Consider the following 24,630-nt stretch of genomic DNA (forward strand, 5'->3'; position numbering starts at 1 on the left):
AGCAACTAATGCTCGTACAGCGGATGATTGATGGCGACTTAGAAGGAACGCAGAGTTGCGCGCTGAACGAATCCGTATTTTCTTTAATCCTCGGAACGGAGCGACCGCCTGCCGCCATGTGACGTTAATGCGGTTTCGAGGAGAAAGCGATATTCGCACTTTACCGGGAGCATAAGTGCGGTATATTATTGTATGTGGCCTGCAAGTGTAAGCGAGGGTTCCTCCACGCGTGGATGTATGATTTTGTGTGTTTCAAAGTGCGGTTTGGTGTTCCCTGTGTTTCGCCTATTTCGGATACAAACGGTCCAGCCCTCTGCGCTCGTTCCTGCGTTTTATGGTGATTGAACCAGTGAGACGTACTTTGCATTAGTGCAGCGAAAAAGCAGAACGCCAAATACGAAGAAACAGCATCTTGACCTGAAGTTGTTCGATTTTCACGGAACTTGTGTCAGACGCTGTAGTGTGTTTGATATCCGATTGTTGTGATTCGTCCGACGAACGCAACGGAGCGGCGGTAGCGCGCGATGTGCACTAGAGTAGCACTCATGCACCAGAGTTTCCTTGTCTGCTGGCGTAATCGTCGAGCGTTTTTTGGTTCATATTAATACGGTCACGCTGTGTCGAATCGTCTTGAAAGCGACAAATAAGCGATCTGAACAGTTGCAATATGGATGACGACGAGCGAACAGCATCCCTTAAGGAAGTGGTTCAAGAAGTCGAGGTCAGTTCGCATTATTCTTTCTTTCTGTTAGAGTTTTCAAAAGGCAGCAACAAACCTAGAAGATTAAAACGCGCAATGTTTCTACTGATATTATGCATACAACGAAGATACTGCAGGGAAAAAAACAATGGCGCGAATTTTTTCCAATTTTAAATATATCGCATGTCAATTAGTTGATCGCAATAACTGAGTTAAAAGGATTTCCTGCTACAAAAGTACAGTTCAACAAGAAATACTGCACTAGAAAAGGCCTAGGAACAGCGAGTAGCTAAAGGATAATGTGTAGCTAGATCTGGGATGGGTGTCCCACTTATGGTTGTGCTTTTGCCTTTTCTTTGTGAAGTGCAAAGCACGTTACCTTAATGAGGCTATTCTATTCAGCAAATGTTTACTATCGCAATAGGACTAATAATGATAGTAATAATAATAACAAAAAATGAGAGATTTGACAGAAATTTGAGTATGGATGGTTTGTCCGAGAAATTTTCTTATCGGTAATGAGCTTGGATCCATGTAAAATACATGATGAAGATAAATTCTTTGTCGGACTTCAGCTCCGTGCACTTAATGAGTACCTGTACAATATGGATATTGCGCATCATAGATTTTGAATTCCTTTAACCACTGGAAAGCAAGAATAATTGTGGAAATTTTTAAAAGGCTACTTTTTCAGTTTTTCTGAGTATCTTGCGCTCTGATGCATTCCATATAAGCTGCATTTAGTAAGTTTACTCGGAGTGTAGGTAGCATACTCAATAACAGCATTATTATGTCTTCACTTAAACGGTTGCAGTATTTACCTCATACATATATTTCCTCGATTATGTTTCACTACGCCATTTCAGGCCACACGTATTATTTTAGAGTAATCAATCTTAATATACTTAATATATAAGAAATACGCTTACAAAGAATTTCTTTTTTTCATTAGAGCACAACCCCATAATTGTGCCTCAGGATCGCAAGCTATCTAAATGCCCGACGATAGAGAACACATATCTAGGAATCTTCCGTATTCCCATACTTTCCTGTTTGCGCCCATATACAATGATGTCATGCTATACTAATAACATGCTCTGTAGGTGATAGTATTGACTCGATTATTTACGAAGCTTCGTGAGCCTAATGCGAACAGGCCTAGTATAGCATACCTAGATATGAAAGAATGGGACTTTGAGCAACGAAGCTGAGCCTATCGTCCTCGAAAACCTGTTCCACCTTCTCGCCCAACCCGACTAACAGCCATTCGTCAATCAGCAGCTATAGTAGCTATACAGTTTTTGTAGCATGAGTAGTGTAAGTCAAACGTGATGATGCTTATCGTTCTTATGGCTGCTGCTACCGTCGTTGTTCGACGGCTGAATCGCGACGCGAAGAGTGCAAAGTTGCACGACATGACTATGCTAGCATTGTCGATCGAGCTTGTTCTAAGCTCGACCAGTGCCCTTACTATCCAGTGGAGGCAAAACGGTCGACACGGGCAGAATGTGGACTAGGGCGTTTAATAGTACGGTTTAGGGAAAAGCCGCGCCAATAGTGGCAGCCGTGGTCGTCCGAATTAGCCAGGGTTGGGCTGTCGTTGTTCAATGGTTGGTCAGCGCAGCCACCATCGGACAACCGAAACGCTCCCTCGGGCATTCTGTGCCGCGAGCGTTTATCGGGTCGGCCGCCTTCTCTTCGAGCAGCAGCAGCAGCAATCATTGCGTTGTGGTTGTAATAGCAACGGCAGCAGGCGTAGGCATAATAGCCTTGATGGCCGGCTGGTCGTTCGGTAGCACCGTGTCGAATAGCTTCATCGTTAAGCCAACTTGCCATCGCTTGTGTTCTTTCTCAGGTGCTCTTGCGCTGTCTTGTTCTGCCTGTCTCCTGCCTTTTCACTCGCCGATTTGCCAGGGCGACTTATGTGTGTACATGTCACGACGTTTTGAGAAAGTCCTTGGAAAGTCCGCCGTTAACCCCAGCAACGGTCGCAGGAATAGCATCGGTATCTGGAGCATTCGTCGTCCTCCTATTTACTATCAAATTTTCTTTATGGGTTGCATCATGTCGTCGTAGCGTTGGGCTAACAGCGAAGCAGGCTCCGTTTTAAAAGTCGCTGATGTCGCCGCCATTGCCGCTATAGAAATAGGCTAATATATATATATATATATATATGTACCGTGTAACGGAAAGGTCACTCGGATAACGATTTTTCAGCCTATTCCTGCCAGACGAATCTCCAATGACATAAGAAACTAAACAAACCTAGGCATTAGAAATTAATTAAATCAACGCGCGTACCCTCTACAGTAATTAAAAGGCTTCCCAAAATCAGAGAAAGAAATCTATGCGCTAGAAATATTATTGAGACATTGAAAATTCTTCTGAAAGTTACCTCTGATAATCCTGGACTTTAATGTAGAAATCAGAGACTGTTCTAAAGATAAAAAAATCTATTATCTATAGGATAGTTCGTGTAGGATATGACGATTAACACATTTTCGCAATCTCTTATGCCCCTGAAGTTTTAGGACCTTTAATTTACTATAAGTCCGAGATTTAAGTATGTTAGACTTCTTTTACGTGTAGCGTGTTTCAACAAAATCTACATATATCTGGATGCACTAACGTCATTTAAACTCAGGTACGGTAACTACTAAAATTATTTGCTAATTTAGAAAATCAGTTTTTAAAAAAGTTCAAGTATCATTTGGAAGCTCCATTAAAAGCGAATGGCCGTCGCATTGAGTGAGCATGTTCGCCAAGAACGTTTATGTCAGGACATTAGAAAATATCATTCGAACAGCATATACGCAAAAGCCATCTCTATGTTCATAAACGGGCGACATACATTTTATTTTAATTGGAACACTTTGTACGCATAAGGGACGATCCGACTAAGAAATTTCTCTTGTGGTCGATTTCTAAGCTTTCCCTAAACAAAAACAGGTTGCACGACAATCTTTTGCACGTGCTAGAGTATCTTTTATGACGATCGTGTTCAGTTAACATAATTTTCGTTTACCTCGATTACAGCTTCGATTCGGTACCCAAGCCACTCACTAATCGTTTTTTAAAATAGCTTTTCTCAAATTCGCAAAGGATTTTTCGACAGCAGTCGTGCGTTGACGAATATGGATGAATGTAAAGCTGTTAAAACATCGTTTAAGTACGTTCCGAATAAAAAATTCAGCCCAATTATATCTCGGACAAATAGAAAGCCAAAAAGCCAACACAACAAGAGTCCAAAACAAAATAAAAAAATACAAAAAATCTAAAAAAGCACTAAATATCATAATGGGTTTGTCTTTGTCAGTCTTTTTTCTAAGAACTGGCCTGCTCTTGATACTAAGTAAAGAGGATGGGCGAATGCGTGCCTTCATGAGTTTAGATGAGCCACCGTATATATATATATATATATATATATGTTTAAGAAACAATGGAAAAACTAATAAACTAAACGCTAATACCAGTTAAGGTTAACTGGTATCAATCTCAAATAAACACCCAATGCATGTCACGGTACCTTTTGTCTATTTTTTTCGACAAGAACCGGTGGACCAGATAGTACGAATGCTGCACAAAACACATTTAAGATAGTTCCTGAAACTGAGTTTTTCTCATAGTACAGCGAAGTATTCTCAGCCTCAAACCAAACTGAAACAATCGAAATGTTAGATGGTACTTCTTCTTTCGGCATCGGGCTAAAGAGATACGATGTGTCAGGAGTTCCTTGTTTCTGCTTATTCTAAATAAATTTACATCTCTAAGTATATAAACTTGACTCGATTCACTATCATCATTATTACATTCAAATGTGCTCTGACCAGTCATAAATATAAAACGTTAACAATAAGCTTACACATATGTGTTGATTTGGTGCTTGATGGCGTCCGTTTGGAAAAATTTTATGAACTTGACCTTCATGTCGTTTAGAAGGAAACATCTGTTGACTGAGTAACCAACTTTGATGTATCTCTAGCATTTGCAAGGAGAAAAGCTCGGAACCTTCTGTTAGATTAGTATTAATCTAGTAATGCTGGCAATTTATATAAAATTAAGTTGGCGTGGAGCAATGATTCTGTGGGAACCTATACCTCCTGATTGAACTACATTGGGAACCACATATGGGCGAAAGAAGTATGGTGATTGGTAACAATAACACATTTCTTGTTAAACTAAATTACACATTTTGAGTTTTTTTTCTTTGACTGAAAATAATATTAATATCGTTGAAAATTACCATGATTTGATGGGAAAATGTTGAAGGTTTTCCGTTTGCCTACCAAGCCTGCGAGAAAATAGTATATGTCCTTTGATCTATGCAATAAGCACTTTAGTGCTAAATTGTTACTGCCACCTATGGAATGATTGCAAATAGAATTCATTAGACGAACGCAGAACATAAACTTTTGAAGGAACTTCTCCAGAAAGTCATTGATCTAATGCAATCTGAACGAATAACAAGAGACCGAAACTGATCCGTCAATATATTTAGTTTATAGATTTAATTTTCAATCATAACTATTGGAGTACGTGTTTTGGCGAAGATTTTTTGAATCTATGCCTCGAATCATCTTTTTAATATTCCACTGGGTCTATGTTACGTATTTGGCATGACGCTAACGAAAACCACAAAACTCGTGAACCGCTATTTCCATCTTAGCTCACGAGGAATCTTGAGGGCTACAGTGGCTCGGTGGATCAGCTTCCCCGTTCGGTTGGGTACTTGTACGCACACGTATTCGGTTTCCGATTCAGGCTATATTCTTATCTAGTCAGATTTAGTTTTTCTCCCTAGAAATTCATTCAATCTAGGTAAGCGTGTTTATCTAGAATACCCGTTCTTCTTTTTGTGAGCTTGGTCGGGAACGGTGCCTTTTATACGCACAAACGTAATAGTGAATACGACAGATTGTCTCTCTCCTCATTTTCTACGGTACTTTTCTGTGGCAAAGACACTGGAGTCAACTGCCTTTCATAGTAGCGTTATGATACATTTAACTACCTGTGTGCACCGGAGTGATTAAATAACTAAAAAAAAGGCAGTATGCACCACCACTGTTTTAATACCTACTCGTTCGAATATTCATTAATTTTTTTGTCATTTCTTTTTCTATACAGTAAAGGCTTTTCATTATTCCAGAAAGTTCGTGTTATTCCAGAATTTCACCATTACTAAAAAAAAGATAAAGGTGACAACATCCAAAAAGTTACCCACGAAGCGCACAGTTCTAGAGATGAAAACAAAAACGCATTAATATAATGAGAGGTTCTGAGTTTCCTTTGAAGACAAAGTATTTGTGGAGAATCAGTGGAAGTTTTTTATAAGCGTACGTATTTCGATAAAGAAAACCGGTTGAACTGACGGTCGCTTCAGTGCTTGAGAGAGATCTAGCATGAAGCTTGGTCTTGTTCATTTATTAGGATTACAAAATCCACCCATTTAAATTCTTCGTACTGCTTGCCTCGTAGTTTGCTTTTCGACACTGGAACAAGGTCGACAACAAACACGACTATGTTTATCTACAAACATTTAAATAAAATACATAAATGAAAATTTTTGTAATTGTATCAAAACTCTTCGACCTTAAAATAGCGATTGCTGTAAGAACTAATTTAATGTCTATACCTTCTGATTCGTTCCATTTTCTCAGCTATTGCCTGCCTAAGGGCATTTGAATCACTTTCGGGTAGGCTGTAGTGTTTAGCTGGCTTTATGCCAGGTCGTTTTGAGTAAGAATTTGCCCAAACGGCTAATTTACGAAACTTCTACTCACATTGCCTGTGTAGAAAATGTAATTGTATGATAAGTTCATTTACTTTAACAATATCGTCTCTCCATTGTTACAGGAGTTCACGAAAAAGGTGGATACGGCGAGTCTACGGGAAGTTGGTCCGGCCTTCTGTTATTGCCTTGATGAGTTGCTAGAATGCAGCGATGCCAAGTCTGCCGATATTCTAGGTCAAAGTCTTATTGACGCGCTGTGGGAGCGCATCAATATTGGACCATGGCGCAGTGTACCACTTGATCTGAGACGCATGTTCTCCTATGCAAGTCTGATCCGAGCGCGAGCCGTACTTTGCCTTGGAAATAGGTCGAAAGCAATCGAAATTCTTGATCGAGGACTGGTTCTTGGAGCTCCAATTAGAAAGGATGCTCAAACTAACTGGCTCGCTCAAGTAGCCGGATATGTACATGGGCGATGGAAAATCTCTGAAAATCTCAAAAGAATCGTGGATCAAATCGAAGCTGATAACGACTTGCGTGTTGTAAGTTCGGTGGGAGCTGGAGCTCCCTTTGTGGACCAAGTAACTCTTCCCTCAATAAATGAGTTTTTACGCGTACTTATTGCGAAACAGCCGATAAAGATCCTGCAACTGATGGACTGTTGGCCTGCCATGACGTGTTGGAGCCTGCGTTACTTTTTAGAAACGTTTGGTCAAAGGACAGTACCAATTGAGGTGGGCTCACGGTATACAGATGAAGAATGGTCACAGAAACTTGTTACGTTTGAAAGTTTCATTCGAGAATATCTGCAACCGGCCACTGTCGAAAATACCGGATATCTAGCCCAGTACAACCTACTTGATCAAGTACATGAATTGAGATCCGACATTATTGTGCCCGATTATTGCTATGTACTAAGCGATGCCGAACCTGACATCAACTTTTGGTTGGGTGGGCGCACGACGTCTCCTTTGCATTTTGATGACCGAGATAATATCCTCACTCAGGTAATCAGATAATTCAATATTGAGTGGTATTATTCCACATGGGCTATCGATAAACACGAAAGAGGTCACTGATTTTAGAAGTGGTAAAGCGCTTGTCCTTTTAATATCATGTACGCCCTTTTGAAGGACAACTTCGCCTTTCCAGGTGTCTTTTAGAGAAAGCTAGGTTTGTTAGTACGGCGACCTTGGTCGTTTAGTGAAAAACATAAGAGTGACGTCTACAATGATGCTTATAGTGAGGAGATACTAATATTTGTAATTTTTGTTATAGGTGTTTGGCACTAAACTCGTTTTGCTTTACGGAGCTGAAGACACCGAGCTTCTATACCCATTTGAGAATCAGCTACTTCATAATACGAGTCGTGTTGACCCGGAAAATGCCGATGATCCCCGATATCCAAAATTCGCGGATGCAAAATGTACTAAAGTCCTTCTGGAAGCGGGCCAGGCGCTCTTCATACCGAAAGGCTGCTGGCATTTTGTCAAATCGCTTTCAGCCGTGAGCTGTTCGATCAGCTTTTGGTTCTCCTGAAGTCACGTCATACATCTTTTTCAAGCAAGTCTTATCGTTAATTGTTTCTTTATAAGGTTTTGGCGTGAATTTATATTTTCAAATTATACGAATTTAGAAATTCATGTTCTATCAAAGTGCATCAGCGTATCACTTGCCCGCGAAATGTCTTCTGCAAAATATGCGGTTTTATTTGTCTTCTATTTATCGAAAAAGCAATTGTACTGCGTGCGAATGGTATGAGGCGGCTTTTGATTCGAATCACATGCGCATATCCCTGAATTATAGGGAAAAAAAATTAGTGTCGTACGCATTTTGTAGTTTGCTTATTTAAGAATGTGTAGAAACTAGTAAAAGTTAGCAATTCGTAGTATTACATTAAATTGGTATTTGTAACAATCTGCACAACCGTGTGCATTGTCGAGTTTCTCGTTTTGCAGATTTATTTATAATTTATGTTACGTATCTATGTCATTTTTTGCAGTGCTGTTACAGATCATAATATTATAAGATGGCTCTCAAACGATGGAGTGGCCGCAGTCTCGCTTCTACAGACGAGGCGCTTAGACGTGCCCCAGGGCTTGTCGTCGAATTTGTCGCTGTTCCCATTCCAGACCGCCCAACTCCATGTACCTCTCTTCTGCTGACTCTTGTGGTCGACTGCTTTCGTTTGCTATTGTTAGTGTCGCCAGCTGATTTGCGCAGCGCATTATCGTGGCCTTGTATTTAATATGGCAATGTGATTTAATTAAGCTTTATCGGAAATTTTGCTTTCCTAAAAGCCTGGTATTAACTTAACTGTATGGGCTTATTTCTCGCCTTACTTTGTCATCGCGCAACATTGTTAACAAAGAAACATTTTTAATAAAACAACAGGTTTCAAACAATGACTCTTATAGATCAGCTACTGCAAGCAGCCAACTTTAACATAATGGATAGGTTTTTACAGAACTGCGTAAATTTTATGGGTTATGTAGGTACATAAATAAATGGCACTTTTCGTTAACAAATATATCATACGTTCAAGAGCAGGTTCATATAAAAATCAGTTTTTATTAAAGCTGTTACTGTCCCACAAACAAGCAGGTCACGTGAAAACCACGAACCAAACAAGAATTTTCAACTCGCATAGCTGATTAATCGGATCCAATGCTTTTGCACTTTACATGCTTATCTATTACTGCTTGTGCTAAATTGCTTGTGTGTAAAATACCCTTAATATCCAGGAGCTACGCATAGTACAATAATGTACCTAATAAAAGTCAAATTTTATCTGCTTTTTTTCCTTCGTTGCATGCTCATCGGATTTTCTTGGTATTTTTCTTGTCGGTATACCCTCCTATAAAGCTCATACAAGGGGGCTCATAACGTTTTCTCTTCGGCGATTGAAAAACTGCTTATTAGAGCTCATTCGTTAAGCAGGTTCTGGCAAATTGACGCTTCTTATTGAAGTCGTTGATGTAATTACCTGATTCGGGTGATATTATTTGCCTCGCTGCAGGAAACGCTTGCATTGGTTTGGATGATTTCATAAGACCATCACCTGCCGTTCCACTTGAGTCTGGCCTCTCGATCGTCGAGCGGGTAGGAAACATTGTCACTGTAGTGAGGACACCCGCAGGCCAACAACTTTACGTTTGTGACCTGTGTGGGGCACAGACAGAGGTTAGATATTATTCGATATAAATACTAAATAAGAAAACTCTGCTAGTATGTATTATTATTTAAAACACGTTTAACGTAAACGTGAATGTTGTTATCGTAAATCTGTATTTCGTTCCGTCAAAAATTATCAATAACAGCTGTATTTTCCTGGGGTGTAACGCATTAGGTTGCAACACGATCGTTAAAGGTGCATCTGGAGACACATTACGGCCCGGAGAAACCTTTCCCCTGCAAGTTCTGTAATAGCTACGCCAGTGAACGATTTGACTCACTGAAAAAACACTATAGAACACACACAGGTAATTATTTCTTTACCACGTTCGGTTGTAGTAGTTATTTAATATCCATGTATAATTTTTAGTACTGTTTTAGATGATTAACCATCAACAAGGTTGATGCCCTGAATGAGCCGGATCATTTCTGTTAGACGCTCCACACTTGACTTTTCTATACATTAAATCGGACCATGTTTTTTTCAGCTAACAAATAATGCAATGTTGCACTTGAGTACTAGCAATAAGTGAAATCATTACATATTTGCCACCGCTCTCTACTACCTTCTTCCACCTTCCCTTATATATATTTATTACTATCTCGTGTTGAAAAACTTTGTCAGTCAGAAATTGGGATCTTCTTCACTCTCAAAAATCCGGCCGCTTGTTTTACTGTCAGTGACTGTAAAAAGTGGTAATTCGTTGAAGTGAGGTCTGGAGAATATGGCGGGTATAAAGGAACCTTTCGCTCGAACTCTGACAGATAAGTCTTTACAGTCTTTGTCTAGTAATGCTATGGAGAAGGATGACTCTGTCTACCAGGTCTCTTTTATTGCTTCCTTCTTTTTGTTCAATCGATGCAACCGGGCCAGATATATATATATATATATAGAAATAATTTTATTTTCCTATTCTTTAGCGCGCAAAACCCTTCCAATTTCATCAGATGTAACTCATAGTCTCTCTTCGATGAAACAATCTGAATCTAAGCTTCGGCGTAGTCATTACTTTCTCTATCTTATATTGATGTCGATGTGCCATTTCTCATCAGCTGGAACGACCATGTAGAAATATGTCATTATGGCACCATGTTATTAGGCGAAATATTGATAATCAATGAAAAGTCATGCTGCCTTTTATACTCAACGCTGTTTATAATGCATTAAGGCTCTTAACTTTTGATAAAAATTTGATACATTTAAAATACTCAAGTTAAAAATACTCTATTTACCGGCCAGTTAACGACTCCTTTGATCTCATCGTATGGCTGACCAGCGTAGGGCACATTTTCTATGCCAAGATTCTATATTTAATTATAGCAAACCTCTTTAGAGCAGTTCTCTTAGCCCAGCTATATATGGAGCATGTATGCAGGGTTACGTCCGCTATTGTTTTCACTTGGCAAAGGGCGAAATACTGTCGGTGTCGAAAATAAATATTTTTTTAACCTGAAACTTCGTGCGGTTCGACATCTTGCCCAATGACATATCTATAAAAATTCAGATGGCAGAGAGATAAAAGAAAAGGGGAGTATAAAAACAGTCCTTATCTGTATTCCAATCTAATTTTTTGGAGACCGGAAAATTTAGGTGAAAATGTAAAGACATAGTTTCCAGTAACCGAACGGCATATTAACGGCTAGCGTAGTTTAGCCAGAGCGTGACTGAACTCTTTACAAAATGTATTTATTGAAAGTATTCATTTTGATAGAGAAGCTGCTCTTAGTGTACTACATTTACATCAGTGCTGACATCCTTAATGGGAATGGTATACGTGTTTCCGCTAAACGTAAGGAGAATAGTTAGCTTTTATAAAGTTTATATCTGAGAGAAGATTAATGGCAGTGTTGAACTTTTATTTATTTACTGTATAAATCTTATATGACCAGCATACGTGCTCTGGGTTAACTTTTAGAGTATGTCGTTAGGTTATTGAAACGCAAACTTTTATTGTGACCATTCAGGCGAGAAACCCTACGTCTGTCCATTATGTCTCTTCCGTACCGTAACAAATTCATCGTTTCATCAACACTTCCGCAAGGAACATGCCGACCAAACGAGTCCTGGGCACAAGGTATAAACAACCACTTTTCCATGCAATTTACAATCTTAATAGTACCTTTAGTTACCTATTTTTCATACACTCGTAAGGCTTTTATAATCACGAGGCGCCATTCAATTTTCTGCTTTCTGATCTCGATGCTCGGATTTTCCTCGATAGAGTTCCGTACTGACTGTGCTTTGTAGACATTTGTAGATATCATACGAAAGAAAAAGCTTAAATTAAATAGATCTGATGCACTCGTTAAACAAAATTTTATTAACTCGTCGCCCACTGAGGATGGTTTAAATAAACAAGCCCTAATGCCCTATTCCTTTGAAGTTCTAAGGTATGCGGTTATTTCGCACAAGAATGAAATCTAAGCTTTATCTCAACCTATTTATAATTATTAGGTTCAACCAATTTTCGACTCCCCCGCTGCTTTTCCTCAGCCAGGGCCCGTCGTCGTATCTTCAATCAGTGGCCGACCTTCTGCTGGCGTAGGTGGAATTCTGCCGGAGCGCTAGCAAATAATTGTGTATACTCAATAGAAACCATTGGTCGATATGCATCACAATAGGAATAGGCGCGGGTATTTAACAGACATGCGAAAACTTTAAATACTAGACAAGACGAAACGTCTTAAACAAAAGAGCTTTATCACTCGTGCATGATTTAGAAATGATTAGTGAAAAGTTTTAATGTCTTACTATTGTCATACGGTCGAAACGTGAGAAAACGTCGAATGTAACCAGTAACCATGGAATTCATAGATGGTATAATCTATGAACAAATAGACATTCCAATTTTTCCGACTGCGAAGTTGTGCCAGTTTCTGAAGCAGCTATCATGGTTGGTCCTCACAAGGACATCGTCCTCGTGCCTGCTGTATTCAAGCTAAAACGCAGCGTTCTTACATTCCTTAAAATAGAAAGTGATTTGATCTATTTACCGACTTTAGCGCTCGGTAGTTATACACCCGTCAAAATAATACTTTACGAAATACATTTGTCAAATGTTACTGCCTCTTACGCATAAAAAGACATTGCGCAATGGCTAGTAGAGTTGAAATATTCGCCGAAAACAAACGAATCTGTTTAGAAAGGTTCAGGGGTTTTGCTGTTTTGGTAGTATCACACATCCAAACCTGAGCGTGTACCAGTCTAGACAATCCGAGAATTTTATCTACCCTACCAGTTTTTCTGAATTGAAACGAGACGGTTACGGCTGTAACCCTTGATTTTCGTATCTCTAGTTAAATCCATTCCAAAATAAGTCATTGAAATCATGTGCATTTTGTTCTAAACAAATTTAGTTTCCAAGGGTATAAAAATATCCTCTGTTTTACGATACATATGTTTCATGGTTCAAACAGGAGATGTTAAAATTGGTGACTCGTAAAATTCCTGTTTAGGTTTAGTACTATACGTCAATACAAGCGGCGTCCTCAACGGCCTACTAATTTTGCTCAATTAATCGGACGTCATCTGGAACAGTACTAGATTTTTTTCAATGTACACCATGCGGCGAGGAGAAGTAACCGCAGTAACTGATAACTCGAAGAATCTAGCCCAAATAGGTACTCCCTCATTATGAATGCTTACGTCGGATCTTACATCGGATCTTACGTCAGATGTAAGTAGAACATAGATTACTAAAGGATCAAATAGGTTGTGTCGAGCCCAGACTATAGAAAGTGTTTTATTGCAGAGTAGATTCCTTTTGGCAGGAGGTTGCTAGAGCTTTCGTCGCTCTTGCAGAAATGTTTGTGTCATGTTAACACTTTTTCTAATATGCCTTTTGTAAGCACATGTATTAAATATAGTTGAAAGCTATATTCATTGCATGTAAACGCATTTGGTATTCTAGTATAGAATGACTAGAACGCACGTTCTATGCCACACGCTACTTTCTAGTTTTCGGTTATATTCATTCTAATTCAGAACAAAAACATCTTATGCTTACAAATAATCTTTATTGCCATTACTTTAGTTACAGTCCTGGGAGATACAAGGATATGCAGGCCTGCACAGATCTTACACTATTCAAAGCGGCGGCTTGTGTCAGTTAGAGAAGATCTCGATAGTTGAAATGACAAAGATTTTATTAAAGACGAGTGCAGATTATGTGTGGTTTTGAGTCTGTTAACCCTTCGATTTCTGCCGATTAATATTTACTTTGTTCCGTAATGCTAATGAAACCAAACCATTTTCAGTTGCTTACCAAGGGTATATGAGTTTTTCAACATTCGACTTCTGACGCCTTGAGTTTGCAGTCTGCGACTCAGTGCCCATCCATAGTATATAAACAACGGCGATTTATATCTCATATGTAGTGCCTTCTTATAACGCAGTATTTTAAATCACTAACGCTCAATACACAGCGTCGCCTTACGACCGAAGCGTAGAGACATTCGATACTGGAAAACATAAAGGCTGCGGAGTGATAAGTTACTTTATTATTAATTAGTTAGAGTCGATAGATCTCCGATGCGGCTGTGCACAGAAAATCTATCGGCTCTCTGGTGACGGCAGAATATCGGAGATTTTGCCCAGTCTAAATACAAAATTTTAGAAGACAGATGAACTCACGCTTTCATTTGTGAAACTTTTGTTACACACTCTTGGTGCGCAAGCTCTCAAGTAATTGTCAATCATAAAGCGTTTGTATTTAATGAACTTCTACGGCGTTTATGTTGGCGCGAAAATCTGTGGGGTTTTATTACACGAAAAAAACGTGTTCCGTATGATATCGAATAGACAGTGGCTTTAGATCGAATAGAAATCCTTTTTTTAGCATCTTAATACGATGTGATTGAGGGTTGATAATTTACAGGATCTACATATTTCATAAAGGTCTGCGCATTCGTAGAAGCTTTTATTGGGTATCTGACAAGGCAGGCCTCCTGCCAAAGTTTGTTTTTGCAAAAATGCATTGTAATAAACTATGACACTGTTTCGGGTTCGCCAACGACACGTAACTACACAGTTTATGTGAATAACGAACGTTAGTTTTATCATTTTTCTAATGGTAAAATTAAGACTCTAGGATGTACTATCCTTAAACTCTTATTTTAAACTTATTTTACATTTTGTACTCTAACGGAAAGACAAGCTAGGCTTCAAAAGCTTTGACTTTGTGTTTTCAAGTCTCAAATACACGGACTGCATATTTTCACGACATAAACTTTTTGAAATAATTATCTAACAGAGTTAATACTTCACTAACAACTAAAAGAGTACATTGACAACAGTGTACGCTTACGGAGCATTTCATTTTAGGAGTGAACTGGATGCTTCTCGGTAATAAAAAAAGGTTAAAATCTTCACGACTGTGGCAAAGCCCATATGTGTAACGCAATGTAATGAACATCACAATTCAGGATACCAGTATTAAATATTCCTATTGAGTGACTCTGGATTTGAGGAAAAATACTTGAGAATATTTCCTGTCAAAACAAATGTAAAAGTGTCCCAGTAGTCATTTAGGTATGAATATATGTACAGATATTTTCATATGTGTCTATATGCCAGTATTTGTTCCTATTTTTCCAACCTTTAGTTCCTGAGCGTGGGGTCTAAGTGTTTTTTTCAGTGTTCGTATTACATAACGTATGAAACTAAGTGTACTTTTGTTTTTCTTTGAAAGCATAACGTGGGTTCGTCGCGAAAACAGTTGACACCACAAATCGCTCAAAAAATGTCCGTTCTTCCACCCGAAACATCAATGAAACATACCAAAAGTAACCAGGAATTTTAAATGTATGCATTCCACAGACGAATTCAGCTTCTCCAGTCATAGTCACATGTAAATAGAAGCAAGTTTTTTACGTGTCGATCGATTGGATTTATGTTCTTTTCGAGTGTACAAATAAATTGAGGCGAAGCATGGTGTTGGTTTACTTGAGTGGAAAATTCATCTATCAGGTATCACCTTCCTATCAATACCTGTTTCCCAGCATGCTTATAGTAAGGGGCCAATGTCGGACCCAATGAAGTTTTTTCCAAGCGTCCTGTCAACCTACAATGTACGCAGTCAATGTTCGTAAGGTCGGTCGCGATCACGGGTGGCAAGAACTAACCCAGAGTAGACAATCTTCGTACGCGACCTAATCTATCATATTATCTCCCTTACACCGTCTAAATATCAACGACGTTATAAGAAAAAATACGTAAGTTTTATTGTATGTGCATTTTTTTTTGGCAGAAACAATAGCCCATAATGCTATTGAGCAACCTAGTGCCTCTCATGAGGTGATATGATAGTCGTTGATCAATCCTCGTGCAATTATATATATATATATATATATATATATTGATATATATATATATTGATATATTCATACAGTGTGGGCAAAAGTCTCTTAACAGTTGGAAAATCTTCATTTCACACCTGTTGAAATAAAATGTAGTGAAAACAAGAACAACGATAGCAAAGTAAAAACTCCCAAGTTGTAAAGTGACTTTTTCACACTGCCGAAAAATGTTTGCCCCTTACAACATTACAATGTCATTGATATACCATGTCACTATAAAATGCCCGAGATGGACTACGTGCTATGTACAAATAACCGGACTTTATGCCGAAGAAATATAGAACAATGTAGGTTAGAGGGACTAATTTCCGTGGGTAAGATGTCTGGAGATCGTATCATCCTGGGAAAATGCACATTAGTGCATTTGCGTTCCGCTGAAACGCATGTATACAAATTACCAAACTATTGCTTCATTCATACAGTATGTGTATAAATATACGGTTTTAAAATAAACCAACATTGGCATTTGATCAATGTATTTCTGTTTTCTCTCCCTATGACCTTTTTTTCAAAACAACAGCTCTACAACGGGCCCGTTATACAACGTAATTTACAATGACTCAAAACTCGTTAATTATCATTCGACAATTTTTATCTGCCTATCAATGTCTATTTAGAAAGATCTCTTTTAATTGTGTAGAATACGTTTACGTACAAATACATTGTATATGACTAAAGACACCAACTTAATATTAGCGTATTAGTAATTTTTTTTATTTTTAAAATCTATCAGTAGCAATAATAATAATGATGGCAATGATGTTAATAGAAATGCATGCAGCTTTGTTGTCATCATCAGCGTTGATCTCTTCGCTACGTCACCCCTCTCGATTTATCTAGAAAACTGCGCAGCTCCACAAATGATTGGACTTTTTGCGATTCTAAAATCGGCGTTATCACCACCATTTCCGTTTAACTATTATTCTATGTAGCCGCTATCCTCATCGCCATAGCGGTGAACCCATTTACATGTGTTTGGCCCTCCTTCTCCTTCCCTTGTTTCTAATCGGGCGTTATTGAAGTTTCGTTTCTATCTCACTCCGAAACGTCTTATTATCGTCCGTCACTCTCAGTAGCCTGCAATTACTGATAATGCTCTCTTCCGGTTTTATTAGATACTTCTGCTGGTGCAGTTTTCTTAGATTGATTTTTATTAGCCACAGTTGTTGCTGTTTTGTGTGTATGCCCCTATTTATGGACACTGATATATATATACCCGCGGTGTAGATAGGATGGTGGCGCATTTTGCCTTACTTAAACGAATGCTTTATCATTGGCAGAAATAGCTTGTATTGGTTGGACGTGATCATCACCACTTGCGTGGTCATCGAGATTTCAACAAGAAACTGCATTTCCATATTTCTGCATATTGCACAGTATGCGAAGAAGCAAACTAAAGAAAGTTGGGCACAGCTACTTAAGTTGTTAAATACGTATTTTCCTGGCCCTAATAGTGTTCGTTTAATTTCGAAAAGAACAATCACCTTTTGGCTAGTAGCTGTATGTTTTGAGCACGAGCACGGTTGCGATTCGGTATTAGTTTTGTTGTTGCCTCTAGTTGATTAGCTGCACGTGCTAATTAGCAGACGACGTGTTTATCTTCATAACATAGAAGCTCAAATACGTATTAAATATTCCAACGTCACCATTTTCATGATGTCATTAATGCAAATGCTGTGTTGTGATATTAGCATTATCATGTCGATTTCTAAGTATATGTAATTAGTTAATTACGTTCGGCACAAATATATTTTTTCTCTCTGATATAACTTATATACAATTTTATTCTTCAAAACACGTTTAGAGGTCATTTTAATCATTTTTGATGAATATCATCACTTTTATTAATCAAGTTAAATAAGACCCGAGCTAAATGGGCCGAGCGGGTTTTAACCCCTACCTTAACTAAGCAGACGCTCGAGAGTCAGCAATTCCTGCGAGGTCGGACGGAAGCTCCCTGCGCCTCCGCGTACTCCGGCGATCGCCTTCTCTTTGGCTAAAAGCGCCGCCTTTAATTCACTCTTTATGATATTTAATGAGATTTTGCTAATGAATAGTAAGATATCTCATTGTTGCTTTTTAACCATTCTCCCTCCTCGCCAGTCATCGGTGTGACTTTGCTGTTCCCTAGATTAGCTGCACACATGAGGCATACTTCGTCATCTCTCTATCGCCATTTCCTGTCGTTTACATACGTCTGTGTACGTATAGACCGGCCGGGGTTCGTCAAGCAGATTGGTGAGAAAAACAGCAATGGCAAACTTCGTCTGCTGTGCAGCAGACAATATGGACGTTTTATTAAAAGGATCGTCGTCTTGAGACAGAAATGGCATAAAGCGGGCGGGCAGGCCAAGGTCGAATACTAAAATACCCATTTCACACCCAATTAGAGCACTCCATAGCGCCATTTGTTGGCACGTGGAGATTAAGTCGACATATTAATCAAATGCTCTCGAGTTACGCAATACAAAATATGGAATTGCAATTCGTATTCTTGTAAGTTTACGTTGAGCAATTGTACGCTGAGGATTTATGTCGACCTGGGCGGCCGGCACGTGTGCTGCTCTGTGGACCAGACGCAGTCAAAATGTTAACTGATTTTTAAAACCATGTCAAATCTATCTAATGGCAATTTAAAAATGCGCTTATTATACCTCAGATACATTGTCAAGTTTTCTTCTTGCTTTTCTCTATCATTAACGATAAGATAAAATAAATATTAGAAGAGAAAACAACAATGCTCTCTGTCGACTTTCCCCAGTGGAATCCATCTATACGTAGTTATTCGAGATCTGCTTTTGTATTTCTCCGGGTATAACCAATGGGCCCAGTTGCACACTTTACCCAAACGGGGTGACCATATATATATAAATGGTTAATATTATATGGCTTCAATTTTTATCTTTAACTTGCCATGTCATCCCTGTCTGTTTATCAAATGTTACCGTGGATGTCGCACGTTATTTTATGATAACAAATAGCTTGACTAATGCCATTTACACCGCACTTCTCAGCAATAAACTTTGCTGTTTGCGACAATACAAGCAGTAAATGAAATATGACGTAAAGCTGCTTAAAATTCAGAACAGATTCGCTTTCTTGCAACACCCCCAGTGGCTCAAGGCATGATCGTCGTCATTTCATACCGTTTACTCTTTGTCTATTCTAAGCCTAATCGTAGTGAGATCCGTTTTGTTACTAGCTGAAAATCATTAGCTTTTTTTGCAACTCTGATGTTTGTTTTCAGTCTGGTGTTTATGTAATACCGATGCAGCGAGGATTGCTTTCGCAGTTGCTGGGTTTCTGTTGCTGTTACTGGGCGGAATATTTTTTTGTCATACTATCACTGTTATTATCGCTTTTATGGCTTTGAAGGATAATAGAGATAAGCGCACGACTGACAATGTTACCATGGTAATAGGTTGACCGCATTGTCGGACGACGGATCTACTATATAGCTCATCAACTAGAGACGATCAAAAAATTCATTTGGCAAATAGGTCTCACCACTCACGGCCTGCCGGAGCGATCGACGCAAGTTACTTGTGTTATAAGACGAAAGAAATAGAGCTATTCCGACAAGTCGTGCCTTCCTTTCATTCTAAGCGTATTTAGAAATAGACTAGAAAGGTAAGCCTAATTGCATCTAGCCGTATATTAATTTCGGGTATATGGACTAACATTGATTCTCTTGCTTTTCAAGCTACAGGACGCCATTTTCTTGTAGCGAATATACCAGCGCAGCGATCATTCGATATGCTGCCCTAGATGTAAATCTTTCGAAAAGTACAGTTTTAAATAGTGGAAAAAATTCGTAGCTGTTTGTAGAAGAGGCTACGTAAGTGAACGAAAGTCACATGGGAAAACGACCAAGGGGAAAACGGTTCAACTTGTATTTTTGCAGCCTTTGTTGCGTCTTCGAAGTTGAAGCCGACGTTGAACCAAGTTTCAAAGGGATATATTTTTAAGAGCTCTTATAAAATGCACTCAGCCCTAAAGCAATACCTGTATGACAGTTAAGTCTGCACTATGCACGTCGCTCTGAAGCCTAGAAACTGCTCCGTATATAACAGTTGTTTAATTTTAAAATAAACAGTATTTGAACGGACTTAAGTAATGCTGTTTATATTCATCACTTTAAGACAATACATATTATATACGCTTGCATGTGAATCTCGTCGTCAGATGGGACCTTCGCTATGTTTCCATTTAGAAAAGTGAATTCTCGTAGCTCTTTCCCATTATGTAAATTGTTGAAAGCTGATTGATCCTAAAAAATATTATTAATAAGGGAGTTCCTAAGCTAATAACGATTTATTTAGATATACACATATTCAGCATTTAATTTTAATAACGAGTCATCAATTGTACCCCACACAGACGTGCAGATACGGCCTTAATGTTGGTGAAAACCTTGAAGTAACCTTATGTTACTGTTACCATTCATTGTGGTTTCCATGATGCGTTGATCATTCCAGTAGTTCTATTTTGGATCTACTATGGCATTAAACTCACGTATTGAAGGTCCCGAAACAAATGCATGCTAGACTGCCGATTGACATCCATATTGTATCTACTTCATCACCATTCTTTTCCTCCATCGCATATAATTGAAGAATCGTTATTGCCCTTTAGTTGGGCATCATTGCTTTTTTTCTGGCCAAAGATTACTTTTCTTTCGGGATGAAACCGAATTGCTCTATATATTATCTCTGTTTTGTTATTGTTGTTGACTTGTTTTCTTAGCTTCTTGGCCTCTACTCAGTAATTACTCGTCAACGACTAAAGTATTCAAAACAATATTAACAACAATGAATCCATACGCGTTCGTCTTTTCCACCTCTCCTTTTCAATGGCACTCGTTTAGAACGCATCGTTTAGGACGTTATCATCACGCGTAATTACATAACCTTTCCGTTGGGTTTCGCTGTCCCCTTTTATCCTAAAATTTCTATGCATCCATATTTTCAGTATCATAATAGCTGTCATTATAATTCTTAATAATTCCATAATTATACCTATACACATGTTAAAAATGCCAAGTAGCTATTGCCTATTCGTAATCGTTTTTAGATTATAGGTGGTTATAAACTTGTTTTCATCTATCTCTTTAAATGTATGTTTGTTTGTGTTTGTAGGTGGTTGCAATATAAATCATAAACTTTATGCTTTGTTTATTTTTCTAATTATTCATTTTACGTTATTTTTTTTCTCGCTAGTTTACCTTTTAGTTTGTCATTAGTTAGTACTTTTAAATTCTTAACTAAAGCAACAATCAGGGTTGTCAAAGAGTCCTCAGTCCTTAATACTATGGCTGGCTGTATAGGACTGAGTAAATTGATTCTCATTTGTTTTAATCTCTGTCAGTACTCTTCAGCCTTCTCCCGTTTGCTTCGTTTTTTTTTTTTGTTGAGCTAGATGATTCATCGCGTTGGACAATCACTAGGGAAGTTGATACATGCTTGTAACACTTCTATGGCATAGTTCACTGCGATTTTCTTTATCCGTGCTTATCCCGCAGCGGTTGTTGGTACGAAGTGGGCGCTCTTAAGACAGCCGCTGCTGAGTATCAGCTTGTACAGCATTCTACAGATAGCAGACGACGAAAGCTAAAACACGTCGTTCTCTATAGCCCGAGTAGCGATGTACTAAGCACGGTAGGCCAACAGCGGCACGATTCGTTTCGCAGCTCAATGACTGGGCTGTTCGCATTGGTGTCAGGCCCCGATGGCGTGAGCTGAACGTATTTTCCGTGTTGGTACTACAGGGATAAACCATTGACGGTTCATGAATCGGTGTCGGCAGGCGCCGCCAGAGGCCGTGCTTCCGTCGTTACTTGACTGCGCGACGTGGAGTCGCATGTAGAAGTGCCCGATCTGAAAAGAACCGACTGCAACTATTCAATCTTTGAAACTAAACAGCAGTTTAGGAAACCTACCGACGTTATGAGTTGGATCTAATGGCTCTATTTTTGGAGAAAGGAATGTGCTTAGTTCAAAAAAAGCTTCGAATGCGGATTTCAGATACATCTCATGTAATATATATATATACATATGTATATCTGTACCCTAATAATGTACTTAAATCAAGCGACCCACTCTTTTTTCACTACTTCGTACCTTGTAGAACTGCTCCCGCGCCGCCGTCTAGGAACCTTGTCGCGACCATGGCTTCCATGTTGACTTCCTGCGTGCCCGACTAGTTGTGTCTTTAGCTTTAATTGTTCACGAAGGTCCGATGATGCCTAGATAAAAAAGGCCAAATATTTTTAAGCGAAACAGCTACCTGGTGTCTGGACCTAGGTAGGCTGTAGAGAAGTTTTTTAAACTTCTTATTTTCATAAACCTTACCGAAATGTAATAGATATTTTGTCACCCAACGCAAATAGAGCTATATTGGCTTATAATACTAAATTCCAGTAATGACCTTGAATGAAACTGGAAACATATTACCAAAAAGATCTTTTTTGCATTCCACTTCATTGTAACTACACAAATATTTAATAGAATTAAGTATCGCTATGCCGTCACAATTAATTATTCTTAATAAATTTTCATAGTTTACAAATATGTTAATAGTGATGCTTAAGACTGTGCACAACGTACTTTGGCTAGTGCCCGTGACTGGTCAATAAACGCCTGTTTTTCTGTGGTAAACTGTCGAGCTCGCTCCTCCTTTTGGCGAAGTCGTTGGATCATTTGTGTTAACCTTTCACCCTCTAACACAGTCACTCGCTCCAGGCCTTTGCGGAAGCTCTGTAATGGGCCGATTTGTTATTTGGATGTAGATCATTAGTAATCCATAAACTTTTTTAGGTTTTTTTCTAGTTCCAACCTTTGAAAAGGAAAAAAACTTTACCCAGTTATTGTGAAATTGCTGGTATCAGTTTTCTCGGAAATAGGGTGCGTATGAGTATTAATTAAGACACGTTTGAAAAAATTACTTTAGTAAACAATTGCGACAGAGCACTTTTAACTTTAGCCTTCAACTGATCAAGGGGGAGCACTCAACATGGGCATTATCTAGTGATAAGATGGGCATTTCGGCGCTTTTAACACGTTCTATGCAAGGGAATTCCTATAGCTTTCATTACATCGTGACTGAAATTTGCACGCAATGTAACGTTCCATTCAGCTCCGTCGTACCACTAACATGGGTAGGTGGCGTAGTCCACTATTGATATTACGCCGTAAAGGTTGCATGGCTAAAAGAGCAAACGCGCCTACCTCATTGGCTTTCGTACGAATATCCAAAGAGTCACTGAAGCCGAAAGTCATGAGGTCCTTCGGAGCATCGGCAAGAAAAAAAAAATCCTGCTAGCCATACCTTTTCTCGACCCTCGCGATCCCTTTGTGCACGCCGTTTTTTTTCTTCTAGAAGTTCTTTAACCCTCTCTTGCGCCCGCGCGTTTGACGCAACTTGGTATTCGCTGACCTGAGCATAAGAAGTAGAATTAGGTTGTGAAAGCACGACCATAGTCAAAATCACAGAAGGGCAGATTGAGTTAGTGAGAGCTATGTCGCATTATTGAATTCTTAAAGATCGCGCGACCTAACGGTCTCACGCATCAGCCGCGCGACTCCCATCCGAACCCTCATAGTTCTAAATTGGTGGTTATACACATCAAAATTAACGTTTCAAATGTTAATGTGGAGTGAAAGCTCCTCAGAAGCATAAAAATCGTTTGTTTTAGCCCATATAAACAGCTTGACGTGTGCATACGGTTGAATGTCAAATGAGAACGAGCATTATGCTGTACCTTGCATCGCCACATATCGAGAGCTGCATCGAGTTCTTTTTGATTCTTCCTCGCCACAATGATTCGTCCGTGATGTTGCTCTCTGCAAAAAAAGACGGGACACACATCGCAAATATTTTGCTACTAATACATGTGTATTGTTTATTATTAACAGTGGTTGTATCTGGTTGTTAATTAAGGCATGGTGATAATTGTTTTTCTCTCAGTTACTATGCGTTACTTTAGCAACCTTATATTCATTCAATATATATATATATATATATATATATATATATATATATATATAAACCTAGTAGGTAAACCTAAAAAATGAACAAATTTCGTTTCAAGAGGTTTTGAGCTTGCGATTTCGGTAGAGATTATATAGTTCATTTAATTTAGCCTTGGTTGTACATTTTCTATATGTTTGCAAGGATGGGTTTTGAAATGCTTATGTGTAAAAATATTGCCACCATCACAAAAAATTTACGACTTTTAATTGCTTCTTATGTAAAGGAAATTGAAGCTTTAAAATAATAAATATAGGCTGCATCGCCACCTATATGAACATTCTGCATTTCTATTTGAGTTCGCCCTTTTCCGAAAGCAAACAGCTGCTGAAACAGCACGACATATTTTTGCCGTGAAGAGCGAACAATCTATAACTGTGTGAGGACCGCTGAAAATTGGATTTTGAAGTTTCCAGATTGGCATTTAACAACTAGAACTTGCAACGCATTCGAGAGAAAGTCACTGGTTCTCATGGAATGAAGTAAATGTAAAGATGTGGGTAAGGGCTGATATTAGAGTAATGTAGTTGCTTCCCTTGGTCCTTAAAAATTTTAGCGTGAGTCCGTACTCATAGTTTTAGCAGATGCGAAGCCTTTAGTGTTTAGATTCACGTAGGTAAGAGAAGTCGGCAAAATAGTT

The 24,630-nt window shown here is 38.7% G+C and overlaps 2 protein-coding genes across 11 annotated transcripts in view; one reads left to right on the plus strand and one right to left on the minus strand.

Moving 5' to 3' along the window:
• Positions 1-86: 86 nt before the first annotated feature.
• Positions 87-19,348, plus strand: LOC111252366 (lysine-specific demethylase 8-like). 9 transcript variants are annotated; one of them, XR_015330545.1, is made up of 10 exons: positions 90-721; positions 2,556-2,705; positions 6,554-7,438; positions 7,710-7,994; positions 8,434-8,627; positions 9,451-9,614; positions 9,781-9,913; positions 10,231-11,680; positions 12,061-12,147; positions 13,640-16,436. XR_015330545.1 is itself a non-coding variant. In XM_086993482.1 (5 exons), exons 1-4 carry the CDS (start codon positions 668-670, stop codon positions 7,968-7,970), a joined length of 1,350 nt encoding a protein of 449 aa, XP_086849608.1. In that variant the 5' UTR covers positions 90-667; the 3' UTR covers positions 7,971-7,994; positions 8,434-9,221. The 9 variants fall into 9 exon arrangements, 1 of the variants encoding a protein (XP_086849608.1); XR_015330544.1 differs by lacking the exons at positions 12,061-12,147; positions 13,640-16,436 and adding an exon at positions 19,210-19,348; XR_015330547.1 differs by lacking the exons at positions 12,061-12,147; positions 13,640-16,436 and adding an exon at positions 19,210-19,348 and having other exon boundaries at positions 11,571-11,680.
• Positions 19,349-20,071: 723 nt separating this feature from the next.
• Positions 20,072-24,630, minus strand: part of LOC111252365 (uncharacterized) — a 36,513-nt gene continuing 31,954 nt past the window's right edge. For both annotated transcript variants that reach the window (XM_022810105.2, XM_086993480.1), the window contains exons 8-12: positions 23,722-23,803; positions 23,289-23,396; positions 22,568-22,717; positions 22,082-22,206; positions 20,072-21,838 (exon numbers count right to left, since the gene is read on the minus strand). In XM_022810105.2, coding sequence (XP_022665840.1) covers positions 21,748-21,838; positions 22,082-22,206; positions 22,568-22,717; positions 23,289-23,396; positions 23,722-23,803 — 556 coding nt within the window. In that variant the 3' untranslated portion in view covers positions 20,072-21,747. The remainder of the gene's footprint in view (positions 21,839-22,081; positions 22,207-22,567; positions 22,718-23,288; positions 23,397-23,721; positions 23,804-24,630) is intronic.

This window comes from Varroa destructor, unplaced genomic scaffold (assembly GCF_002443255.2).
Source record: "Varroa destructor unplaced genomic scaffold, Vdes_3.0 BEIS01000006.1, whole genome shotgun sequence".
Lineage (NCBI taxonomy): Eukaryota > Metazoa > Arthropoda > Arachnida > Mesostigmata > Varroidae > Varroa > Varroa destructor.

Coding starts and splice junctions, on each gene's coding strand:
- LOC111252366 (XM_086993482.1), top strand. CDS start 668: ATGGATGACGACGAGCGAACAGCATCCCTTAAGGAAGTGGTTCAAGAA. Junction 722..2,555: donor AAGTGGTTCAAGAAGTCGAG/GTCAGTTCGCAT, acceptor GTTCTTTCTCAG/GTGCTCTTGCGCTGTCTTGT. Junction 2,706..6,553: donor CGGTCGCAGGAATAGCATCG/GTATCTGGAGCA, acceptor CCATTGTTACAG/GAGTTCACGAAAAAGGTGGA.